General features: G+C 38.1%; 1 protein-coding gene across 3 annotated transcripts in view; it reads right to left on the reverse strand.

Moving 5' to 3' along the window:
* Window positions 1-418: 418 nt before the first annotated feature.
* Window positions 419-23057, reverse strand: part of anapc4 (anaphase promoting complex subunit 4) — a 93278-nt gene continuing 70639 nt past the window's right edge. For 2 of the 3 annotated variants that reach the window (XM_048539125.2, XM_048539116.2), the window contains 11 exons: window positions 21283-21339; window positions 16395-16451; window positions 15857-15950; window positions 14978-15075; window positions 14820-14881; window positions 14192-14227; window positions 13966-14067; window positions 10692-10769; window positions 9429-9599; window positions 6430-6553; window positions 420-2054 (listed from right to left, as the gene is read on the reverse strand). In XM_048539125.2, coding sequence (XP_048395082.1) covers window positions 1809-2054; window positions 6430-6553; window positions 9429-9599; window positions 10692-10769; window positions 13966-14067; window positions 14192-14227; window positions 14820-14881; window positions 14978-15075; window positions 15857-15950; window positions 16395-16451; window positions 21283-21339 — 1125 coding nt within the window. In that variant the 3' untranslated portion in view covers window positions 420-1808. Of the gene's footprint in view, window positions 2055-6429; window positions 6554-9428; window positions 9600-10691; window positions 10770-13965; window positions 14068-14191; window positions 14228-14819; window positions 14882-14977; window positions 15076-15856; window positions 15951-16394; window positions 16452-21282; window positions 21340-23057 lie in introns of all 3 variants that reach the window. The other variant, XM_048539134.1, reaches the window with a different exon arrangement.

Below are 23057 nucleotides of genomic sequence, written 5' to 3' on the forward strand. Positions count from 1 at the left end.
CCGCTGGGAAGTTGTTTCCGTTAGGTGGGGAGACTAGGACCGGTGGGCACAGCCTTAGAATTAGAGGGGGTAAATTTAAAACGGAAATGAGGAGACATTTCTTCAGCCAGAGAGTGGTGGGCCTGTGGAATTCATTGCCACGGAGTGCAGTGGAGGCCAGGGTGTTAAATGCCTTCAGGGCAGAGATCGATAAATTCTTGATCTCACAAGAAATCAAGGGCTGCGGGGAGAGTGCAGGGAAGAAGAGTTGAAATGCCAATCAGCTATAATTTAAATGGCGGAGTGGGCTCGATGGGCCGAATGGCCTTACTTCCACTCCTATGTCTTAGTGTCTTATTTTCCACAACAACTTTTGATAAAGGCATCTGTCAAATGTCCCGCGGAAATCTCTCTAACTTACAGCAGCAATAGGTGCAATCTTTAATATTAAACATATAATTTTTCAACTTTTCCATTTTTCAAAATATTTTTTAAAAATCTGTACTTCCCATGTTTGGTGAATTTTAGGAAAGTGTACATTCTTGATTTGCAAGTTTCTAATATCCTTTTAAAAGGATGCCTGTATCTACAAACCAATTCCAATTGTGGCAAGTCTTGTACAAATTCAAATCCATATGCTTGCTCTTTAGCATAAAACCCAGCTTTACATGCATTCACACATTTAAAACTTGTAAAACTTAAAGATATGATGTCAGTCCTGAATTTTAGCAATGAAGCAGTCAACATCCAAGATCAACTCATTTGATATGACAAAAGATAAAATAAAACTGTATTCAGGAAGATACAAGCTTTCATTTGAAAAGCATTTTCAATTAAATATGAACAAACTGAAGTAAATTAGGTAAAATCCTGAGAATTTTGCTACTACTCAGATTAAATTACTCCTCAAAGTGTAACAATGTACATTACTGGAAGTATTTGTAACAAAGTTCTATTAAATCATGCACAAGGCAACATAATTCAAGGCAAAGTTAACTGCTTTTACATTCCATTTTAATTAAAGATTTTACACTATCACACAGAAAATAATGTAAATGACATATCAAAATCTCAGCAGAAAAATTAATGAGAACTTCCTGCTTATACATAATTGCATTTGTTCAGCTTAAGATATTGGTGGAGTGTAAGTACCCAATAACAGCGTTTTGCACTCCCAAGTCAACTGCAACAGTAACTGCATGGTAAATGTCTCTGAAAACTGAACAAAGGTTTCATTCATTTAGTCAACGAATTCACAAACAGCAGGCTCACAATCTCATTACAATGAGCATACATATGAAAGCATTCCTAGTGTGCTTCACCCCAAACCTCGTCAGTGACCTCTATCATCTCATTGCAATATATTAAGTTTCCATTCTCACACTTTCGCCTCTTAAGTGAACAGTTGAAAGTCTGGGCTGGTTTTACATCCTGTAGAAACAAGGGCTCAATTTATGCAAGCTTATCAGTGAGACCGTATTCAAATAAGACTAGAGAGTTGATTCTATTGTTAGCCAGTGTGCTAATGTTTTCAAACATTGCATGTGCTGTGAAAGTCAGAACAATGTAATATAATTCGTACAAATAGCATTCACAGCAAATTGCACCAGCCATTATGGATTTAGTATAATTTCCAACTTGTGTCAACAACTTCACAAAAGCTAAGTGAATGAAACCTTTTCTTAGTTTTTCAGAGATTTACCATGCAGTTACTGTTGCAGTTGACTTGGGAGTGCAAAACGCTGCCACTGGCTACTTACTCTCCACAAAAATAAACTTGACTAGTACTAGGAAATACTGGTTCATGACTGCAGTTTACATATCACAAACTAACTCCAGGTTCCAGGAATGGATTCCAGGCTGGAAGCGTCATCCTCAAACGATACAGGCTTCTCGATGCTGGCTACAGCATTGACATCAGAATTATCTTGAGCATTCACAGTCTCTTTCATCTCTTCTTTAGTCTCACCAACGTTTTGAGACTCTGGCTCCTCCTGCTCCTCCTCTTCATCTACTTCCCCATCATCTTCTACATCCATTTCAAAAACGCGTACATGTCGCAAGTTTGAACTGAGCTGTGGAATTATGTTAAAATATGTTAATACACCTAATTTAGAAAATCAAAAAAACTGATGAGGCTTTATCCAAGATAACACAGTGTGAAGCTGGATGAACACAGCAGGCCAAGCAGCATCTTAGGAGCACAAAAGCTGACGTTTCGGGCCCAGACCCTTCATCATTTGGGTACATAATAGAACTGGCACAATGTGAGGTTAGGCAGCAAAAGAAAAATAGAAATGTCAGTCCAGTTTCGTGATAAGTGAGAATTTGCTGCCAAAATAAGTCAATGATATACCAAATGATATACAGGCAGGCTGTGTATATTCAAAGCTGCTCTGGGAGCTTTGCGAAAACATTTCATTGTGTCCCTTATCACTGAAATGTACTGAAAACAGTTACTTCATGACATCTAAATGCTCCATGTGAACTTAACGCACTACTAATATTTGAAAACAGTAACTAGTAGCTATAAGTACACTTTTAATAGTATAATAATTGTTAATTATTACCAACCTCTTACCTGATATAGTAACTATCACCCAATGTGAGATTTTATTTCAAATTGTGAATTTTTCAGGTGGATTTCAAAGTTGTCTAATATTAAATGGGTTTTCTTATTTTTGCTTTATGTTTTATTCTCTCTTTATCCCATCTTTATTTCTAATTATATATTTCTCTTTCTACATCTGATGTGACATCGAACTGATCATTTTACCTTCCCGGTGCAGAGAGTGAGTTGGCCATTTGACAAGTTCTTTTCCATTTGTTCATGAATGTGGATGCTGCTGGCTTAGCCAACATTTAGTACATATCCCCAATACCTATTACCTCAAACTGGTGGAGAAAGTGGTGGTGGTGAGCTGCATTCTGAGCGAAGGAGGGGGCAGGTACACCCTTAATAATATTGGTGCAGTGACAGCGATGGAACAGCCAACAGTTCCAAGTTAAAATGGTGTGCGACATGGAGGGAACCTTGCAGATGGTGTGTTCCCATGCGTCTGTTGCCTGTGTCCTTCTAAGCGATAGCGGTCACAGGTTTGAAAGGTACCGTTGAAAGAGCTGTGGTGAATTGCTGCTGAGCATCTTGCAATTGGTACGTATTACTGTCACTGTGCATCAGCGATACAGAAAATTGAATGGTTGAAGAGATGGAAGGCCTTACAAGTGAGGGAGTGTAGTCCTGCACTTAATTTTAGGTAAGAAAGCTGGGGAAGTGGTTGAAGTATCAGGAGAAGAGCATTTTGCAGACAGAGATCATAACTCTGTTAGATTCAAGATTGTTATGGAAGGACCAAGGATGGACCTGAAATCAAATTCCTCAATTGGAAGAAGGCTGATTTTAATAAGATGTGATTTGGCCAGAGAGTGGACAGACAGCAGACACTTCCAGGTAAATCTGTATCAGAAATGTGGCATGCATTCAAGAACAAAATAGGGAGAGGACAGGCCAAACATGTTCCAATATAGATTAAGGATTGGATCATCAAATTCTATGAACCCTGGATATCAAGTGATATACATCATACTAATTAAGATAAAAGGGACACCTATGGGAGATTAAGAGATTTAAAAAGAGAGCCCTACAGGGGTACAGAAGGCACAAGGCGAAAATTAAAATGATTAGAAGAGCCAAAAGGATACTGGCAGATAAACTCAAGGAAAATCCTAAATTATTTACAGGTACATTAAAGATAAAAGGGTAATGAGGGAAAGAGTGGGGCCCACTAAACACCATAGCAGTAAGTTGTGCATGGAGCCAGAGGACGTAGGCAGGGTCTATGAATACTTTGAGTCAGTGTTCAGTGAGAGGGACAATATGGATACATAAATCAAGGAGAAGATCTGTGACGTAATTAAAGAAATTAGCATGGACAAAGAAGAGGTTCTGAGTGGTACATCAGGCTTAAAAATAGATAAATCTCCAGAACCAGATGAACCGTATCTGTAGTTGTTGAGTGAGGCAAGACAGTAAGTAGCAGGGGGTTTGCAAAAATGTTCACTGCCACTCTGGCCACAGAAGTGCCCGAGGACTGGAGGGCAGTCTATTTGTTATTCAAGATGGGAGCAAGGAATAAACCAGGAAATTACAGGCCCATCTATCCAACTCAGTGGTGGGAAACTACTGAAAGCAATTCTGAGAAACAGAGTTATCTACTTTTAGAGAGGGAGGGATTAATCAAAACAGTCAGCACGGTTTTGTTAAGGGGTCATGTCTGACCAACTGGATAGAATTTTTCAAAGAGGTGACCAGATGCATAGATTGGGGCAATGTTTTTGATGCAGTTCACTTGGAACTCAAGTCTTTTGATAAGGTGCGGCAAGGGAGGCTGACATCAAAGGTAAGAGCCAACAGGTCAAACGAAATTTGGCAAATTGGATCCACAAATGGCTGAGTGTAGGAAGCAGACAGTGATGGCTGGAGGTCGTTTTTCTGACTACAAGTCTGTTGCTCAGTGAGGTCCCACAGATGTCAGTGTTGGGTCAGCTTGTGACTCATATGAATGATTCAGACAAACGTAGGAGCGATGATCAGTAAATTCACAGCTGATACAAAAATTGGCGGGGTGCTAAGTAGTGAAGATGATAGCTTTAGACTACAAAAACATCAGTGGGTTGGTCAAATGGGCTGATCAGAGGCAAATGGAATTCAAGCAGGATAAATGTGAGGTGATGTTTGGGCACGACAAACAAGGGAATACATAATGAACAACAGGACTCCAGGAAGCACCAAGGATCAGAGGGACATTGGTGAACATGTAAACCAGTCCGTTACGGTCTCAGGACAGTGGTTAAGGCGGCATTTGTTATATTTGTCTTTATTACACAAGGTGTAGAGAGTAAGAGCAGGGAGGTTATGTTGGAACTGTATAAAACATTAGTTTGGACACAGGTACGGTACTGTGTGAAGTTCTGGAAACCACCTCATAGAAGGGATGTGGTCATGCTGGAGGGTGCAGAGGCGATTTGCCAAGACATTGTCTGGATTGGAGAGTTTTAGTTCTGAAGATTTTTTTCCTTACATCAGAGGATATAGAGAGGGGACATGATTGGGATGTATTAAATTATAAGGGGAATAGATATGGTAGACAGGAGAAACTTTTACCTTTGTTAGAGGGATCATTGACCAGGCCATAGAATCACAGTAAGGGGCAGAAAGTTTAGAGGAGATTGGTTTCATCCAGAGGATGGTGGGAATGCAGAACTCATTACCTGTAAGTCTGGGAGAGGCAGAAAAACTCAACATTTTAGTGGTATTTGGGTGTGTACTTGTGATACCAAGGCATACAGGTATATGGGCCAAGTGCTGGAGAATGGCGTTAGAATTTTTAGGTGGTTGTTTTTGACTGGCACAGCCATGATAGGCCAAATGTTCCTGTGCTGCAGATCTTTACGACTCCTTGAAGTGCTAATCTTGTGGGGTGCTTCGTCCTGAATGATGTTCAGCATCAAATGCCATTAGAAGTGCACTCAGGAAAGTGAGGTGTATTCTGTCACATCTCCGACTCTAGTCTTGCAGGCAGTGGTAGGCGTTGGGGAATCAGCATGAATATTATTCGCCTTCAACTTTCTAGATTCTGACCTGCATCTATGGTCACAGTATTTATATGGTTTGTCCAGTTCAGTTTCCAGTCAGCCCTCAGGATGTTGATAATGTTCATGTTAATGTCACTGATTATCAAAGGGTGGTTTTCTCTTTTTGGTGATGGTCATTACCTGACAGTGAGTGACATAAATGTCACTTGTCACTTGTCAGCCTAAACCTGGCTACTGTCAATGTCTTGCTGCATTTGGACATGGACTGTTTCTGTAAACAAGGAGTTGTGAATAGTACTGCACATTTTGCAATCATCAGTGAACGTCCCCAATTCAGGCCTTATGATGGAAGAAAGGTCACTGATGAGGCAGATAAATATGTATGTTATGCAATGATGTCCGTGAACTTAGATAACTGACCAACAACTACAACCATTATTTTTTGCACTACATATGACTCCAGAGAATTTTGTCCTTGATTTTCCTGCTGGGAATAGTTTTGCTAGTGTTCCTTGATTCAATGGTATCAAACAAAGTTTGACACTAGGCCACACGAGATACAAGGGCAGATAACAAAAAGCTTAATCAATTTATTTAGTTCTAAAGGAGGCGAGAGGGAGACACCCACAGAGGTTTAGAGAGAGAATTCCAGAGTTTTGGTCCTAGGCACATGAAGGCACAGCCAGTATTCGTGCCATGATTAAAATCAGAAGAATACAGATGTCTTGAATCGGAAGAGAGTACACTTCAAAAGACTGTAGGGCTGGATCAGGCTGCAGGGAAAAACATACCAAGCCTTTAAGGCTACAGAAAGTTAGTTTGAAATAGATGTACTAGTTTTTTGAAAGAACTTACCACACAAGATACTTTACGAATACCATTTACGGCAAGGTATTGTGCTTTCATATTCTCTAAGGTCCGAGACTGATTTTCAAGGACTACTGTCTGAACTGGAATTTGATTGGTTTGTTCATCTATCCTGTAAATAAAAACCAAATGCAATTTGGAATACTAGACTGAAGCTTTTCTCAGCATTACAAACAATAGCATTTTACGGCAAAGTATTTTTCAGTAAGTCTGTTGTGATGTGTTTTACAGTCTGGGAGGATGGTGATTGAAAATATTGCTTATTATTTTCATTTCATTGACAATATTTGAGAAAGGTGAACACTATATTCATTTATTCATTTTAAAATTGGCTTATTCAGTAGTTTGTAATGCTGTCTTTGAAAACTGAACAAAAAATATTGAGAGAATTGGATTTGAGTACAGTCAAATCAACATCGAAGTTGGAACTCTTTGCTTCAATCCAATCTTTCCCAGAATAGTAACAGACACTCCTAGTCTGTGCTTCTTTAAAAATGTCATAAAAATTATGGCAGAAAAAAACTAAAAAATTTTAAACCATTTTTATGTTTAGCATTTGAAATTAGTGAATTATATTAAAATAATCAATGTCACTTATAAAGTGACCAGTGGGAAATTTTGTGCTATTACCACTTCCCAGTTACTCTGCAATGAACGATAAGGTTAAGGAAAAAATCTGTAAGCAGAATTAGAAACATGAGCATACTGCTTATATGTCAAGACTTAGGATTTTGTGCATACAAAGCAAAACAAAGCGGGTGAACACAGCAGAAAATTGTCAGAACTCCCTTCCTGTTTTAAATGAACATGCAGCATTCCCTTTCCATGAGTAGGATATTCAGCTTTATTTTTAAGTTTTATCCAATTTTCTCTAATCACATGAACAATTAAATAGGCATATATTTTGTAAATTTGGTTAAGAGGAAACATTTTAGTTCATGTAATTTCTGGCAATATTTTGTTTATATGACAATGGTTTGGACAATGGATATCATGCCTTTGTCCTTATACTATTTAGATTATTTCCCTGAAAGCATGTTTCTGAAATAAAACAAGATGTAGGTTTTGGAACAAGTGCAACAAATAGTGCTATGATTTTGCAGTTAACGGATACAAAAGCTTCTGTGTAAAAACAGAAGATTAACAATTGTAAATCTCCTTTTTATCTTCTAAATGTTTATAGGAAATGTTATTTCAATGACTAAATAGTTTAATGTATTGACCACCATAAGCAATAGCAGCAAGACAACTAGACAGCCGGTTGAGATACCCTGTTGGTCTATAAGAGCATGGCTTAACTTCTGCTGCAGCTCCTCCTTCCTGCCCAGTTTTTGTACTCCTTGACAATGGAGATCAAAAAGCTGCACATCTCAGCTTTACACATTCTTATGACAAGAGATTTCACAACCCTCCTGGATTTATAACCCATAGAGTGGGAAAATTATAGTGCAAGACTACCCATTTTCTAGATTCCCCAGCCAAGTGAAATAACTTGTTTCTTCCCGGCTAAACTCCTTCAGAATCTTATACATATCAATAATCCTATGTCTTTTAACCTCCATTGAATACAGACCCAATTTATTTAGTCTCTGAGCATACAACTATAGGTTTATTCCAGGAATGACAAGATCCCTTAAGGCATACTATGAAGATAAACACCCAGTTAGTCAAAGATGTTAAGCTATTACAACTCCAGTTTGAACTGAACCAGTTACTCTAAGATAGGATTCTTCAACTGCTATCAATTGGATTTCTACTTCTTGCTCCTGCTAGTAAGAGTAACGTGTCATAAGGTCACAAGATATAGGAGCAGAATTAGACCACTCAGCCATTGCTGTGCCATGCAATCATGTTTCTCAATCTATTCTCCTGCCTTCTCCCAGTTACTCTTATCCCTTTACTAATCTAAAAACTATCGCTGTCTTAAATACACTTAATGACTTGGCCTCCAAAGCCTTCTGTCGCAATAATTCCACTGATTCACCACCCTCTGGCTGAAGAAATTCCTCCTCAAAGAGTTGCCTCTTCAGTCGGAGGCTGTGCCCTCAGGTCCTAGTTTCTCCTACTTGTGGAAATATCTTCTCCATGTCCACTTTATCTAGGCCCTCAGTATTCGGTAACTTTCAATCAATTGATCCCTAATCCTTCTAAACCCCTTCAATTACAGACTCAGAGTGCTCAACCGCTCCTCATATGACGAGTGCTTGATCCCTGGGATCATTTTCGTAAACTTCCTCAGGAACCCCTCCGATGTCAGAACATCGTTCGTTAGATACAGGACCCAAAACTGCTCACAATATTCCAAATATGGTCTGACCAGAACTTTATATGGCCTCAGCACTACATCTCTGCTCTTGCTTTCTAGCCCTCTTGAAATGAATGTCAACATTGCATTTGCCTTCCTAAATGCCAAATGAACCCGCTTCCTGTCAAAATGTATAACCTCACATTTTCCCACAACGTATTCCATCTGCCACTTCTTTACCCATTCTCCTTGCATGTCCAATTCCATCTGCAGCCTCCTCACTTCCTCAACATTACCTGCCCCTCCTCCTGTCTTTGTTTCATCTGCAAACTTAGCAACAATGCCTTCGGTTCCTTCATCCAGATCGTTAGTGTGTAACATGAATAGTTGTGGTCCCAATGCTGGCCCCTGTGAAACTCCACTAGTTACCAGCTTCTAGCCCCACTCTCTGCCTTCTGTCTGTCAGCCAATCCTCTATCCATGCCAATACTTTACCACTAAAACTATGGGCTCTTATCTTATTTAGCAACCTCCTGTGCACCACCTTGTCAAATGCCTTCTGGAAATCCAAACAGATCATGGCCATTGGCTCTGCTTTGTCTAACTTGCTCGTTATCCACTCAAAGTATTCTAACAGATTTGTCAGGAATGACCTTTGCTTGACAAAGCCATGCTGACCCCATCCTATTTTACTGTGCACCACCAAGTACAATGCCTGCTATCAACATAATTCAAGTACTACCTTTTACCAGCATCCAAGTTGAATTCTTCCTCGGTTTCGTCATTGATGTAAATCGATGATAACGGTAACTGTGCCAAGATTCGACCTTTCTCTTCTTTGTCTGTGTGTCCCTTCAATAGTACTGTTAGCATTTCATCATCATAAAAACCAACATCCAAAAAGCTGAAGTGACTAAAAGAAAGCAAACAACATTTCACAAACTGCTTGTTTTTACTTTTCACCAACTGCAGATCTAGTTTCCTGTAGAAAGTATACCTGCTTGATTAATTTCTAACATTATGTTATAGAGTAGAAATGCATAGGATTGTGAAGCTATGGACCTCAATTTACAGTATAGTTTGAAGGAAGATTTTTAATCTGTTAGGTAATATTCCTTATCACAGAATCACAGAAGTGTTGAGGTATAGGAGGAGGCGCATCATGTTTACACCTGGTCTTCAAATGAACATCATGTCTTAGTGTCATTTTCCGGTCTTTGTCCATTAACCTTGTACATACTTTTTATTTAAACATTTAAAGTCTCTTGAATGCACCAAATTAACTTATCTCCACCACACTCCCAGGCAGAGCACTCAAGACAAGAATGAAAGAAGGTTCTTCTCGTTATTGGAGATAATGGGAACTGCAGATGCTGGAGAATTCCAAGATAATAAAATGTGAGGCTGGATGAACACAGCAGGCCAAGCAGCATCTCAGGAGCACTCTCTCTCGTTATTGGTTCTTTTGCAAATCACTGTAAATCTGTCTCTCTTGATCTTGATTCCTTTACCAGTGGGAACATTTTCTTCAGGTCTACTCTATCTAGTGTGCCCATACTAGCCAATAAAAACAAGTACTACTAAGCAACAAAGTGAATTCACTGTAAAAGTTAATCGATAAAGATTCCAGTAGACCTAAAATAAAAATGGAAAATTGTGGAAATAGTCAGGTCAGGTAGCTACTGTAATGCTCAACAGTTTCAGACATAACCTCTGCCCAACTTGCTTATTTCAGTTTTATAGAAATATAGAAAATAGGTGCATAAGTAGGCCATTCTGCCCTTTGAACCTGCCGCTTCATTCATGAATAGTGCACAATGTTGAGGAGAACAGCTGCAAAAGAATTTGCAATTGGTGGGGTACACAAGTTGATAATGAGTGAGTGGATTGTGCATTCACATGGGAACGACACTGGCTGGCAGCCAGACAGACTTGCAGGATGCCTCCTCGTATCCTACTGAACACAGTACATGTTGAATGTAGTAAGATATAACTGGAGCCTCACCTTTCCTTGTTACTGTCATTTCTGGTGCTCCACACCAGATCTCCAAACTCTACAGCAAGCAGCCAATTGGAAACAGACCTGTATATAATCACCACAAATAGGAATGGTTAAAATTAAGCTACTTAAAATGTCACCTGGATGATCAATATGTATCACAATCTTAATACTTCTGAAATTAAAAGTCTCTTTTATTATGAAATTTTCTAAATAAACTGTGGGTGAAATCTAATCATATCAGAATATTTTATTAAAGCACTACATAATTTCAATGGTTTAATACAGACATAACATGTTTAAATCTGCAAGGTATTTCCAGAATGAAACTAAACTCATGCCCACGTAAATAACGGATGTCAGAGGTAACACTTCACAGATTCAAAATTAGTGCTAGCCTAGGTGTACCACATAAAAATGCATCTTTCTAAAACAGGCAGTCCCCGGGTTACAAATGGGTTCCATTCTTGAGTGCATTCATAAGTTGATTTGTACACGGGCTGGAACACAGTACAATAGAGTACAATGTAGAATAGCCTTTTGTAGGTCTTGGTAAACATTTGCATGTTAGATTTTTCTTACTAATATTTGATAGTATGAGCACTTGTAAATTGGGGACTGCCTGTATAGGTCTTATACTGAGCTTCTTCCGCAGCATTAAAAGAAGTTATCCAAGTTCTACAATAAGCAATTTTGGAGCACTTTTATTATCATGTTTTTAGTGTACTATGCCAGATTGTGAGCAGTTAATGATCAATGTCCACCAGTTACTAGCTTAAGATCTCACTTTGCATTCATGTAGCCAAAAGGCAGAGGTCTGCTTTCATTTGCTGGGCCTTGCTGAGAGATAACCACTGCATCACCAAGCATGACACTTAGCTTTCATTTTCATTCTTCATCTTTATAGCACAATAATAAGCAGAAGATTCCTATAACAGCTCAATGAGAAAGCTAAGAATTCAGACCAAGTAGGTCTGGATTATTTTTAATCAATCTTTTTTGGTTGCTCTATGACACACCACCAGAGCAGGTGGAACTTGAAACCAAACCTTTTGGCAAGAGGCAGGGATAGTGCCACCGTGCCAGCAAACCCTCAAGGAAGATTTGATCGTGAAATTTAGTGAGGGCTTTGACAAGGTTCTACATGGTTGACTGGTTAGTAAAGTTAAATCACGTGGGATTCTGGGAGAGCTTGCCAGCTGGAATCAGAATTGGCTTGCTGGTCAGATAGAGGGCTGTTTTTCAGACTGGAGGCCTTTGACCAATGGTATCCCTCAGAGTTCAGTGCTGGGTCCACTGATGTTTAGAACAAATATAAGTGATTTGAATCAGAATATAGAAAGCATGGTTAGTAAGTTTGTGAATGACACCAAAATTGGTGGCATAGTAGACAGTAGGGAAAGTCATCTAATATTACAAAGGGATCTTGACCAACTGGACCAAAGACTGACTGACGGAGTTTAATTTAGATAAATGTGAGGTGTTACATTTTGATTTGATTTGATTTATTGTTGTTACATGTACTTAACTACAGTAAAAAGATTTGTTTTGAGAACAGTAGAGGCAGATCATAACAAAAAAAGGACATACAGATCATAGGGTGCTTAGACCAAGCGAGATATTTAAGGTTACAGCTGCATATGAGGTGCGCTAAAGTAAAGTCAACATTAGATTTGAAATTAGAGAGTTCCAGATGTAAGACAAAGAAGGGCAGGTCTTACACAGTTAATGATAGGGCCCTAGGGAGCATTGTAGAACAGAGAGGCCTAGGGAATTCAGGTATGTACTTCATTGAAAGTCTTTTGCATCGGGTTTGGGATTTCAAAACTAGAGGGCACAATTTTAAGGAGAGAGAAGAAAGACTTAAAAGGGACCCCAGGAGCAACTTTTTCCACAGAGGGTGATTCGTATGTGGAATAAACTGCCAGAGGAAGTGGCAGATACAGGTACAATTACAACATTTAAAATACATTGCAACTGGTACATGAATTGGAAAGCTTTAAGAGGGATATGGGCCAAATGCAGGCAAATTAGTCAAGTTTAGTTTGAGAAATTTGGTCGGCATGGACGAGTTGTACTGAAGAATCTGTTTCAGTGCATTTCAGCTGACTATCATTCGGGTAACAACATACTTCCAGCACACTTGGGACTATGGTAAGGAAAGCCAGCTGGATCTTCTAAATAGCTCTATTCCAGAACAGGAATTCACGAAAGGATAGATCTGAAGTCAATCTCAGAGTTATACATTAGAAGTACACAACAAAGTTTAGTGTTTTTTTTAAACTGAAGCTATTTGGGAATATTATGATACACCAGATGGAATCAAACCTGGATTTCCTGACTCAGAACAGTTCTAAAATCTGTGGACTTAAAGGACACAAATTTCATTCTTCAACCATTTTCTAAACTCTGTTTAGAAATGTTATTGCAAACTTCTAGAGCAGGTGGTACTTGAGCCTGGGCTTTCCAGTCCAGAGTATGGACAGCACCACTGTTCCACAAGAGGGTCCTCGAAAGAGCTCAAAATAATCCCCAATTAATAAGCAACATCTGTATATAAAGGTACAATTAGTACACAATTACTATTGATCTCTACTCATCATTTTTGTTGTCAACGTGCATGTGTGGGGACAGGAAATGGGCTCAGTTTAGATGTCCATGCATTTAAGCAATTTGCCAAAACACAGTGGTAACGTGGACTATGACAACGAACTGTTGGTGTTAATTAGACCATGTTTTGGCTTTAGAAGGATTTCAAGAACTGTAGAAAAAACTGAAACAGAAGTGAGTTTGGTGGACCGAACACTACAGCTTTTAAAACTAGTATTCCCAGCAGTGCATATTTAGTAAACTAGACTGTTCTTTGAGGCCAGTAGCCAGTACCTTGGATAAAGCATAACTGCAAATTGCTACAAGAATTGGTGGCATGTTGATTAAGTAAATTTTAAAGTTATATTTGGGCACATGTCAAATACAGGACAAATGTCGGAATGTTAAGCAGCTAAAGCTAGGAAATTTCATTTATTTTCATGTATCAACGGAATATTTCTCCCAATCTTAGTAATTCATGTATATGCATTATCATATAACAATATGTTTACAGAATGTGATTGATAAACAAGTGATCTGTGTATTTCCTATGTGGCAATAATATTATATTTGATGCACTGTAGTTTCATGTTTTCCATTAAAATATAACACTTGTAAGCAGTTTTCAGAGGAGCAAACAGAAAAATCATGAGTGCTACGAGATCACATAAGCCAAATATGCTGTTCTCACCTTGAAAGGTCTGTCGGCCTCCGCATAATATAGATTCTGGAAGATTCAATGCTGTGCATTGTGAACACTACATACAGTAGATTTGATGACTTATCGTTCCAACTATTTAAAAAAAATGAGCAGCAGGTTTCAGTTTAGTTGCCAAAATTGAAAACACAAAATTACAGAGGAAACCACATAATTCCATTTAGGGTGTCTTAACAATTAAAGATATCAGAAAACTTACAATGATGGTAGTGAAAATCTGGGTGCAATCCCCTCACTGAAATTAAATAGAAACAAATGTATTAAAAAAATGTGTATGACCGCTTATTTCAACAAAGCTTGAAAACTACTCCAGGAAAACAGCAGCTAGTTTATACTGAATTCAATGTTTTTTCATCATTCTTCTATTGGACATAGCATAATTGGCAAAGACCATCATTTGTTTCCCATACCTACCTGCCCCTGAGCTGAGTGGCTTGCTGGGTCACAGGGGGCAGTTAAGAGTCAAATGCATGGGTGCTGATTTGGAGTCACTTGCAGCTCTTGTTTTTTCCATTAGTGAACCAGAAAGGTTCTTACAATAATCAATGATGATTTCATGGTCACCAGTATTGAGGCTAGATTTCAAATTCTGATTTATTAATATAATTTAAATTGCAGCAGCTGTCATGGTGGGACATGAACCCACAACACCATAGCATCAGCCTGGGCCTTTGAGTCTCAAGTCTAGTGTTGTTCTCAGTACATGATCCTCAGATATTAATATAAAATAACGGCTTTGTTTCAACTTAAATAATTATTTTTGTTATTTAATACCATTGTAAAACCTGCACATTTTACTGAAGCAAACATAAGAAATAAAATTTTACATTGGATGCAGCTTGTACAGAGGCATGTAGACAACTTGATGGACAGAATTTCCAATCACCTCCTATGAAGGAAACCAGAAAGAATTAGTAGAAAATTACGAACCTGACTTTACTATGATATCACTGTAACAATGGTGATTATATGATGTAACACTTACAGCCGGCTTTTGTAGGCAACTATCAATCTGTGCTTCCACAAGTCTTTTAACATAATGCAGTGATTTCTTAGGAAAATATGGAAAAAGCAAGGGACTTTCTGCAAAGAAAGTTATAATAATCATCATGACATTGTACCATAAGTAGGTTATCAATCAGATGCAAAATGCTAAATTATAACCCTAAATAAAAATATCTACTTTGGAAGTTAAGCAAAACACTGGGCTTTTTTGGGAATTTGCGTGCAAAGAATACAAAAACAGAATCAGAGAAGAGGCTGAAAACTTGGACAAGTTATGCTGCTGAAGCGTGTTCCTGAATCAAGGTAGTTTGGCAGCTTGCTAAGCCACTTCTTGGTCAAGCTAACTAAGAGAGGAGCCAAAGGTTCATTTTTATGGTGTGCTTGATTCTGAAAGGTTCTGGATGGTTCAGTTTAGGGTTGCAGGAGTGCCCTATGTTGTAGCATTATGGAAAGTTGTTCAACAATACAGAGCTTATAAAACAAGCAAGACCCATACCTAAAGGGCAAAATTTACAGAACAGTATTTGGAATGTCTAGGGAACATCAAAGTAAAAGATGCTGGTGGATTATCATGGAACACTTTCCAATTCAGGCAAGTAACAATGGTAATAAAAACAGGTAAATATGGAATGGAACACAACGCTACTCGTTCAATAATGTGTCTGTCTACACGTTCAGTAGAGAAAAAGGATATTCCCCAGTTAGAATTCACCTGAGGAGATTGCTCAATTTGTGCCAAGTTATGAATACGAAAACTGCAACAGCTATCAGAGATAGCTATCAGTCCAAAAGTCCTTTACCCTAACCCCAACTTTACCACAAAATTGGAACTCAAAGTTCCAGAGTTCTTTATTTTTACCTTTAAGATGGACACTATTTTGTAAGAAGGTAAACCACGGATTTCCTTCAGTCTCTGGAGGAGTTACTAGGTCATCATCCTCATCTTTTAAATACTGTGAAAACAAATTGCAATTGTACAGATTCAAGGCGTGCTTTCTCAAGAGGAATGAAAGATAACAAATGCAAATAACCTTTATTCTTTGAACCCAAGCCAGAGTAATCACATTACAATTGAATTCTATCAAGAATATGCAGGTTTTCTAAAATTTCGTCAGGGGTCAATCACATAATTGCAAAATAATTATGGGAAATACCAGTTGCTCTTTTTCCGATTGACATGTAAACCTGAGTGAATATTTCTTAAAAATTTAGCACATCATTTGGAAATGTTTAATTTCTTTAAAAAATTCCATCATTTTTTAAGTGTAAATAGAAAAAACATTTGAAATACAGTACTGATTTATTTTAAATCAAGAGGCTTAATTTACATAGTAGTTTTAAAAACTAACATCAACAAATATTAAATCAGACCAAGTCTAATGTTAACAATGACATACCTGACCAACTCTCTCAACATTAAAGTACTGGCCCTTTTGATCATAAAGCTCTGGTGCCTTTATGAAATAAGAAACAAAAAACTTTGTTGAAAATCAGCACTTTAAGTAACAATTTCTGTGAAATCTATAAACATAACTATAATATAATTATTGTATAAATTGTACACGTATCTAGCATATGAAAGTTACATTCTTGTTTGTTGTACGTACAATTACACAGCATTAGTTTATGGAAAATCAGGATTACAATTTATTAGAAAGTACAATTCGGGTTGTTTAGATAATCAGTCATTATTTAACAGATATGGCCTGGCACATTTGAGACAACTCTTTAATTACTAATGAAAACTAAGATTCACAATCACTCAGAGGGAGCAGAAGTTGTTGACCTTTTAGAGATTCATTCATCTTGCTAGTGAGTTTACTTTTCTTTATGCCATCATGTTCAAAGCCTTATTCTGAACTGCACCATTCATTTTCTGGTTGCAACACTTGTCAAGCGACAGAACAAGTGATCTAAATCAAAAAACTGAACAACTAATGTAAAAAGTATCCCATGAACTAAAAAAAAAGGATTGAATTGGGTTAAGAGGGTGAATACCTATCAGATCAAAGATGACCCAATGTATCAAAAGCATTCTACAACTTTCTGCTTCTTCAGTATTCACATATTATAATCGTACCAAAACAAATCAGCAGTGGAACTAAATGTTATAGGCAGCTTAGAATTACTAACTACTTTCATGTTCCAATATCTTCAACTGTCAAATCAAAATAGAAATGTTCACTGAAAGTGTCTTTTTTTTACTTAATGTTAACTAACATTTAGAAAAAACCCTCAGTAAATTGGCTAATGGAATGACGGGGTGAACTCAAGTTTCCCTGTTGGCGGCTGCTCTGCCTAGGAATAATATGAAAAAAATAGTGTTTGTCTAAATTATGATTATTTGAATGCAGTCAGAATGTTTCTTCCTGCTTGAAAGCATAAATGGTTTCCCTTAAAAATAACGAGAGAAGCGTTTTGCTGAAATGGTCACGTTCTACATTTGACAAGCCAAGTTTAGAAAAACTTTTCTTTGGGGATTTAAAAAGCCCTCTTGTGGTAGCTTCAGCTTGGTCACTGGAGAGTACTTTTCCCATGACTAACCTTGACAAAAATACCAACATCCATTGAGGACACAATGATAATCATATGTGCAAACGATAAGGAAGGCAAAAGATACAATGGTCTTTATTACCAAAGGATCGGTGCACAAGGTCAGACTGCACTCGGACAGTGGTTTGGGTACGCACAGAATGGTATGCATTTTTGGGCTCCATAACCAAACAAGGATATATCTGTCTTAAAGATGGTGCACAAAAGAAATTACCAGTTTGATGGCTGGAACGTGATGACTGTCCTACGCGGAAGATACTTTCAAAAGTCACGAGGACTTCCAAAAGGTACTTGGTACAGTGTTTTGTACTTGGTACAGTGTTGCACAACACTCCTGTAAGCCAAGTTATAGCTCACTGATAAAAAAAAAGACAGTAACATCATGGATTCCAAATTGGTTAAGTGACGGAAAACTGTAGTAAGGGACACTTTTTCAGCTGGAAGAAAGCTTGCAGTGGAGGTGTCCAGGGTGCAGAGTTGGGCCCCTTTTCCTGATACACGAGCATAATAATGGCCTTAATCTTCACGCACAGGACACACTTTCAAAATCTGCAAACTACACAAAACCTGGAAGCATTGAGAAATGTGAGGATAGTGCTCAAAAGACCAGACAAGTTGATAGAATGGATAAATAGGTGGCAAGTAAAGTTCAACAGAGAAATATGCAGTGATTGATTTTATAGCAAGAATATGCACAAACAATATAGAATAAAGGGTATAACTTAAAAAGAACTGCAAGAGCGCATGATGGGGGGTACTTTACATACATAAGTTATTAAATGTGGCAGAACAGACTAAGGGCATGGTTAATAAAATAGAGTATCATACACTTTATTAATAGTGGCCCAGAGTACAAAAATAAGGAGGTTAGTTTGTACAAGTCACTAGTTTAACTTCTGTTCTGAGGAAGGGTCATCGGACCTGAAACATCAACTCTGTCTTCTGCTTCACAGATGCTGCCAGACCTGCTGAGCTTTTCCAGCAACTTTGTTTTTGTTACTAGTTTAACTTCAGCTGGGGTATTACATTCAATTCTCAGCACCACATTTTAGAAAGGTTACAAACACAGAACAGTACAGCACAGGGATGGGTCCTTTGGCCCATTTTGTCCATGCCAACCATGTTCACGCCTGTTCACGTATCTGTCCAAATGCCCCCTAAACATTGCAATCATACCTATTTCTACCACCTCCCTTAGCAGCGCATTCCAGGTACCTACTATCCTCTGCATTAAAAAAAAAACTTGCCTTGTACATCTCCATTAAACACTCTCCTCTTCACCTTAAAGCTTTGTTTTTGACATTAACACCCTGGAAGAAAAGGTCCGATTATCTGCCTCATCCATACCTCTCATAATTTTATATACTTCTATTAAGTCACCCCGCAGCCTCCAATGCTGCAGTGAAAACAAATTAAGTTTGTCTAACTTCTCCTCACAACTAAGGCACTCTAAAGCCAGGCAATGTCCTGGTAAACCTCTTTTACACCCTCACATCCTTCCTATAGACCAGTGACCAGAAGTGCACACAAAATTCCAAATGTGGTCTAACTAAAATTTTACACAGCTGCAACAAGACTTGTCAACTTTTATACTCAATGCCCTGACTGATAACGTCAAGCATTCTGTAATATCTTCTTTATCAACTTATCCACTTGTGTTGCTTTTTCCAATGAGCCTTGGACTTGCACCGCAAGATCCCTCTACATTTCAATGATCCAAAACATCCTGCAATTTACTGTCTACTTTCCTCTTGCATTTGACCTCCCAAATTGCATCACTTCATACATGCTCAGATTAAACTCAATTTGCCACTTCATCCTCAATTGATCTACCCCTGCTGTATCCTTCGACAACCTTTCTCATTATCCACAACTCCACCAATTTTTATGTTGTCTGCCAATTTACCAATCAGACTACCTATATTTTCATCCAAATCGTTTGTATATGTTTCAAACAACACAGGTCCCAGCACAGATCCTTGCAGAAGGCCACTGGTTATACCCCTCTACGAGTACCCTCTCTAAGGTTCTGGAGTAGATCTGTAGCTCGGGTTGTGGGTGTTGAGGTTGGTTGGCTCACCGAGCTGGTTTGCTGTTCCGCAGACATACCCTCGGTCTTCTATGATCAAGTCAATTTTGTAACCAGTTAACCAACTCTTCATGGCTCCGATGTGGCTTAATCTTCTGGACCAGCCTACCATGAGACACCATTCTCATGCTTTAGTAAATGTTTTAGTAAAATGCTTTAGTAAAGTCTATGTAGATAATATTCATTGCCCTACCATTATCAACCATTTGAGTTTTATTTTTGAAGAAGTGACAATCAAATCAAGACTTACCCACACAAATCCAAGCTGACTATCCCTAGAAAGTCCATCCTTTTCCAAATGCCTGCAAATTCTGCCGCTAGGAATCTTCGCCAATTATTTCCCTACCACTGATCGATACCATCATGCCCCATGGACTTATCTACCTTAAATGTTTTGCAAGACACACAAAATCTTTTTAATATCGGCATGCCATAGAATATCAAAATACCCCTCCTTAACCCGACCATTAAAGCATGAAGGTAGTGAAGAGGGTGCAGAAAAGGTACTTGCTAATGGTTCCAGGGTTGAAGATATGTCATGAAGAGGGTCATGAAGATCTGAGAAGTTAGAGCTGCTTGAAGGCAGGAAAGAGATCTGATAAACATATTTAAAATCACGAGGAGTCCGAACAGAACAGATTGGGAGAAACTGTTCCCACTTGACAATAGGATTAAGAGCAAGATGCAGATTTAAGCTAAGAAGAGAAGCAAAAGCAATATGAGAAAATACTTTTTCACACAGTAAGTTGTTAAGGTTCAGTAAGAACTGTACTGCATAAGAATGGTGGCAGATTCAACTGAGGCATTCATAAGGAAGTTGGATTACTATTCAAAAAGGATGGATGTGCAGGATTACAGGGAGAAGGCAGAAGAATGGGATGCAGTGAAATATTCATTTGGAAAGCCAATACACACACTGTGAATGGACGGCTTGCTCTCCTCCTGTGCCAACACAGTTCTGGAGCTCTGTAATTGAGTAGAATGGACCTCAATGGTTCAGAATGGTCTATTTTTGAGGGGCACTCAAAATACAAAATGGCCGTTTAGCCAATCACATCTGTCTTTGCAGTTTAAAAGGACAAAAGATGGGTTCACTTACACTCTGAAGGTCTTGACCAGGAAGATGTTGATTTTGGTTCATTTGTTGGAGAGTTCAGACTAGACAGTAAAATTTCAGAAAGAGGGATAACCATTTCAGACTAAGATGGAGAGACATTTCTCCAGAGAGTTGTGAACTCTTTGGCACTCTCTATCTTGCAGGGCTCACTAAGTCTATTCAAGGCTACGAGTGACATATGTTTTGACTCCAAGGAATTCGTGTGACAAGAGGATTAAGTAGGCAAAATTGAGGATCTGTCATGATTGAATTAAACTGGGGTGCAGGCTCAAAATGTCATATGGCCTATTCGTGCTGCTTTTTCTAATGTTTCTTAAGTAATTTGGTAAAGAAAAACAGTATCAAAGTTACCAAAAACTCAATAATGCATTATGGAAGTATGAATTTGTGCCAGTGTTTGGAAATTCATCAATTTCCTAAAAGCAGAATTTTTAGGTACCCACTTTCCTCCTCCAATTGACAACTGTAAATCCCTGTTACGTTTGAAAACTGAAAGAATGAAGATGAACAACAATTGAAGCCTTACCTCTTTAAAGTGTTCAGACAGGAAGTCAGCAACAAAGGAAACATCTCTATGTGTCATCTATATTTGAAATATATTAAAATAAATAGTTGATGTGAATAATAAACATCCAAATTAGACTTAATATGCCTCAATACTTCTTTTTTGGTCAATAACTGATTAAATATTTAACTCATGATCCGTCTCTCAATGATTCAAAACTGCACAATTCCAAAGCAATTAAAAGCTTGGTTCACAGAGGTACACTCAAAATAGAATCAGTCCATTTAGTTGATCATACCTGCTCTGCATTCAATTCAATTACGGCTAATCTGCACCTCAATTGCATTTCCTTGTGTTTGGCCCATATTCCTTACTTACCTCCCCCAGCTCAAGAAAACCGAAACTAAGAAGGTCAAACACTAGTTCAGCCTGGTTGTACTAACCCCAGTTACAAATTATAATATCTATAAAAACTGAAATAACAGTTTTATGGGAGAAAGTGGTAACTTGATACTGAGTTGGATCATCATCTATGATCATATTGAATGGCAGAGCAAGCTAGAATGGCCCAATGACCCACTCCTGCCCCTATTTCTATGTTTCTATAATATCTTCTGTTGAACGTCCACAGAATTAAATGGGATTCAATATCAATTTTCTCCCAGAAGCAAACACTGATGTTACTTTATTAAAGTTGAACAGCTGTCACAGACGGGACAGATCAAATGGCATGTCAGCTCCTTAGTGATGAAAGATAACACATTAGATATGTTGCGTTTGCTTTCACCTTACAGGCAGACAGACCTGCAGTGCATTTTTAGCATTTTGTTTTAACATCAGATTTCCTATTTTTTTAAAAAAACCCAATGGCCATTGCTTGATTACAAGAGGTAGCTGACCAATTACAAGCAGTGTTTTGCATTCAGTTATTTTGCCAATATCTGTAATGAAAAGCCCAAAACACTGACTGAAATGACAGATATTTACAACCGTCTCAACAAAAAAGGAAGTGAGAAAATTTATGATTTTTCTTAAACAATTGAAATTTAAATGACTTGTTGCATTCTATCCCACAGTTACTTTACCTTTAAGACACATGCACATGATATCAGCATTGTATCATAGCATGTGATTGGAGAGTACAAGGGTCTTTTACTCTACTTTACCTCGAGGCCCTTGAGACATGGCACTCTACTGGAAGCAAGCTCCTCTGTTATAAACTACTAGCTTAATACTACAATAACCATGCCCAGTTACGTAATTACAGGAGATAATATAGACATTGTTACACTAGGTAGAACCCTGTCGGAGGCAAATTTACTCAATGAAGCAGCAGTCATCTATTAAAAGATTCTAATCTCGTGGCAGACATTTGGAAAATTAAAGAACAACCAGACAACATCTTTGGACAAGTGAATTCTGTAGGTTTGAGCAAAAATCCACATCATATAAAATACTGGACCAAAGCCCTGGACTTTTAAAAATGAATAGACAAACAGAGGTCTCCTCACTGTGAAGCAGCGTACATTTCTGAGAGTACAGCAGTTGTCGAGATCTGTAGATAGGGCAGTGACCACAATAAGAATAGGCTAATTTATTTTTGACCAGAACACAAGTTCTTTCAAGATAAAATAAATTGCTTTATTTGAAAATAAAAATGGGTGGTGCATTTTTGAGCTGGCACAGAAAACTACTGTAGTGCTGTGCACACAGCTAGAAGATTTGAAAGCTCTGTTTCTGATAGATGACACAAATACTAGTCTCTCATAACAGCAGATGCAAAGTCCATGTTCTTA

Source organism: Stegostoma tigrinum, chromosome 1 (assembly GCF_030684315.1).
Source record: "Stegostoma tigrinum isolate sSteTig4 chromosome 1, sSteTig4.hap1, whole genome shotgun sequence".
NCBI classification, from domain to species: Eukaryota; Metazoa; Chordata; class Chondrichthyes; order Orectolobiformes; family Stegostomatidae; genus Stegostoma; species Stegostoma tigrinum.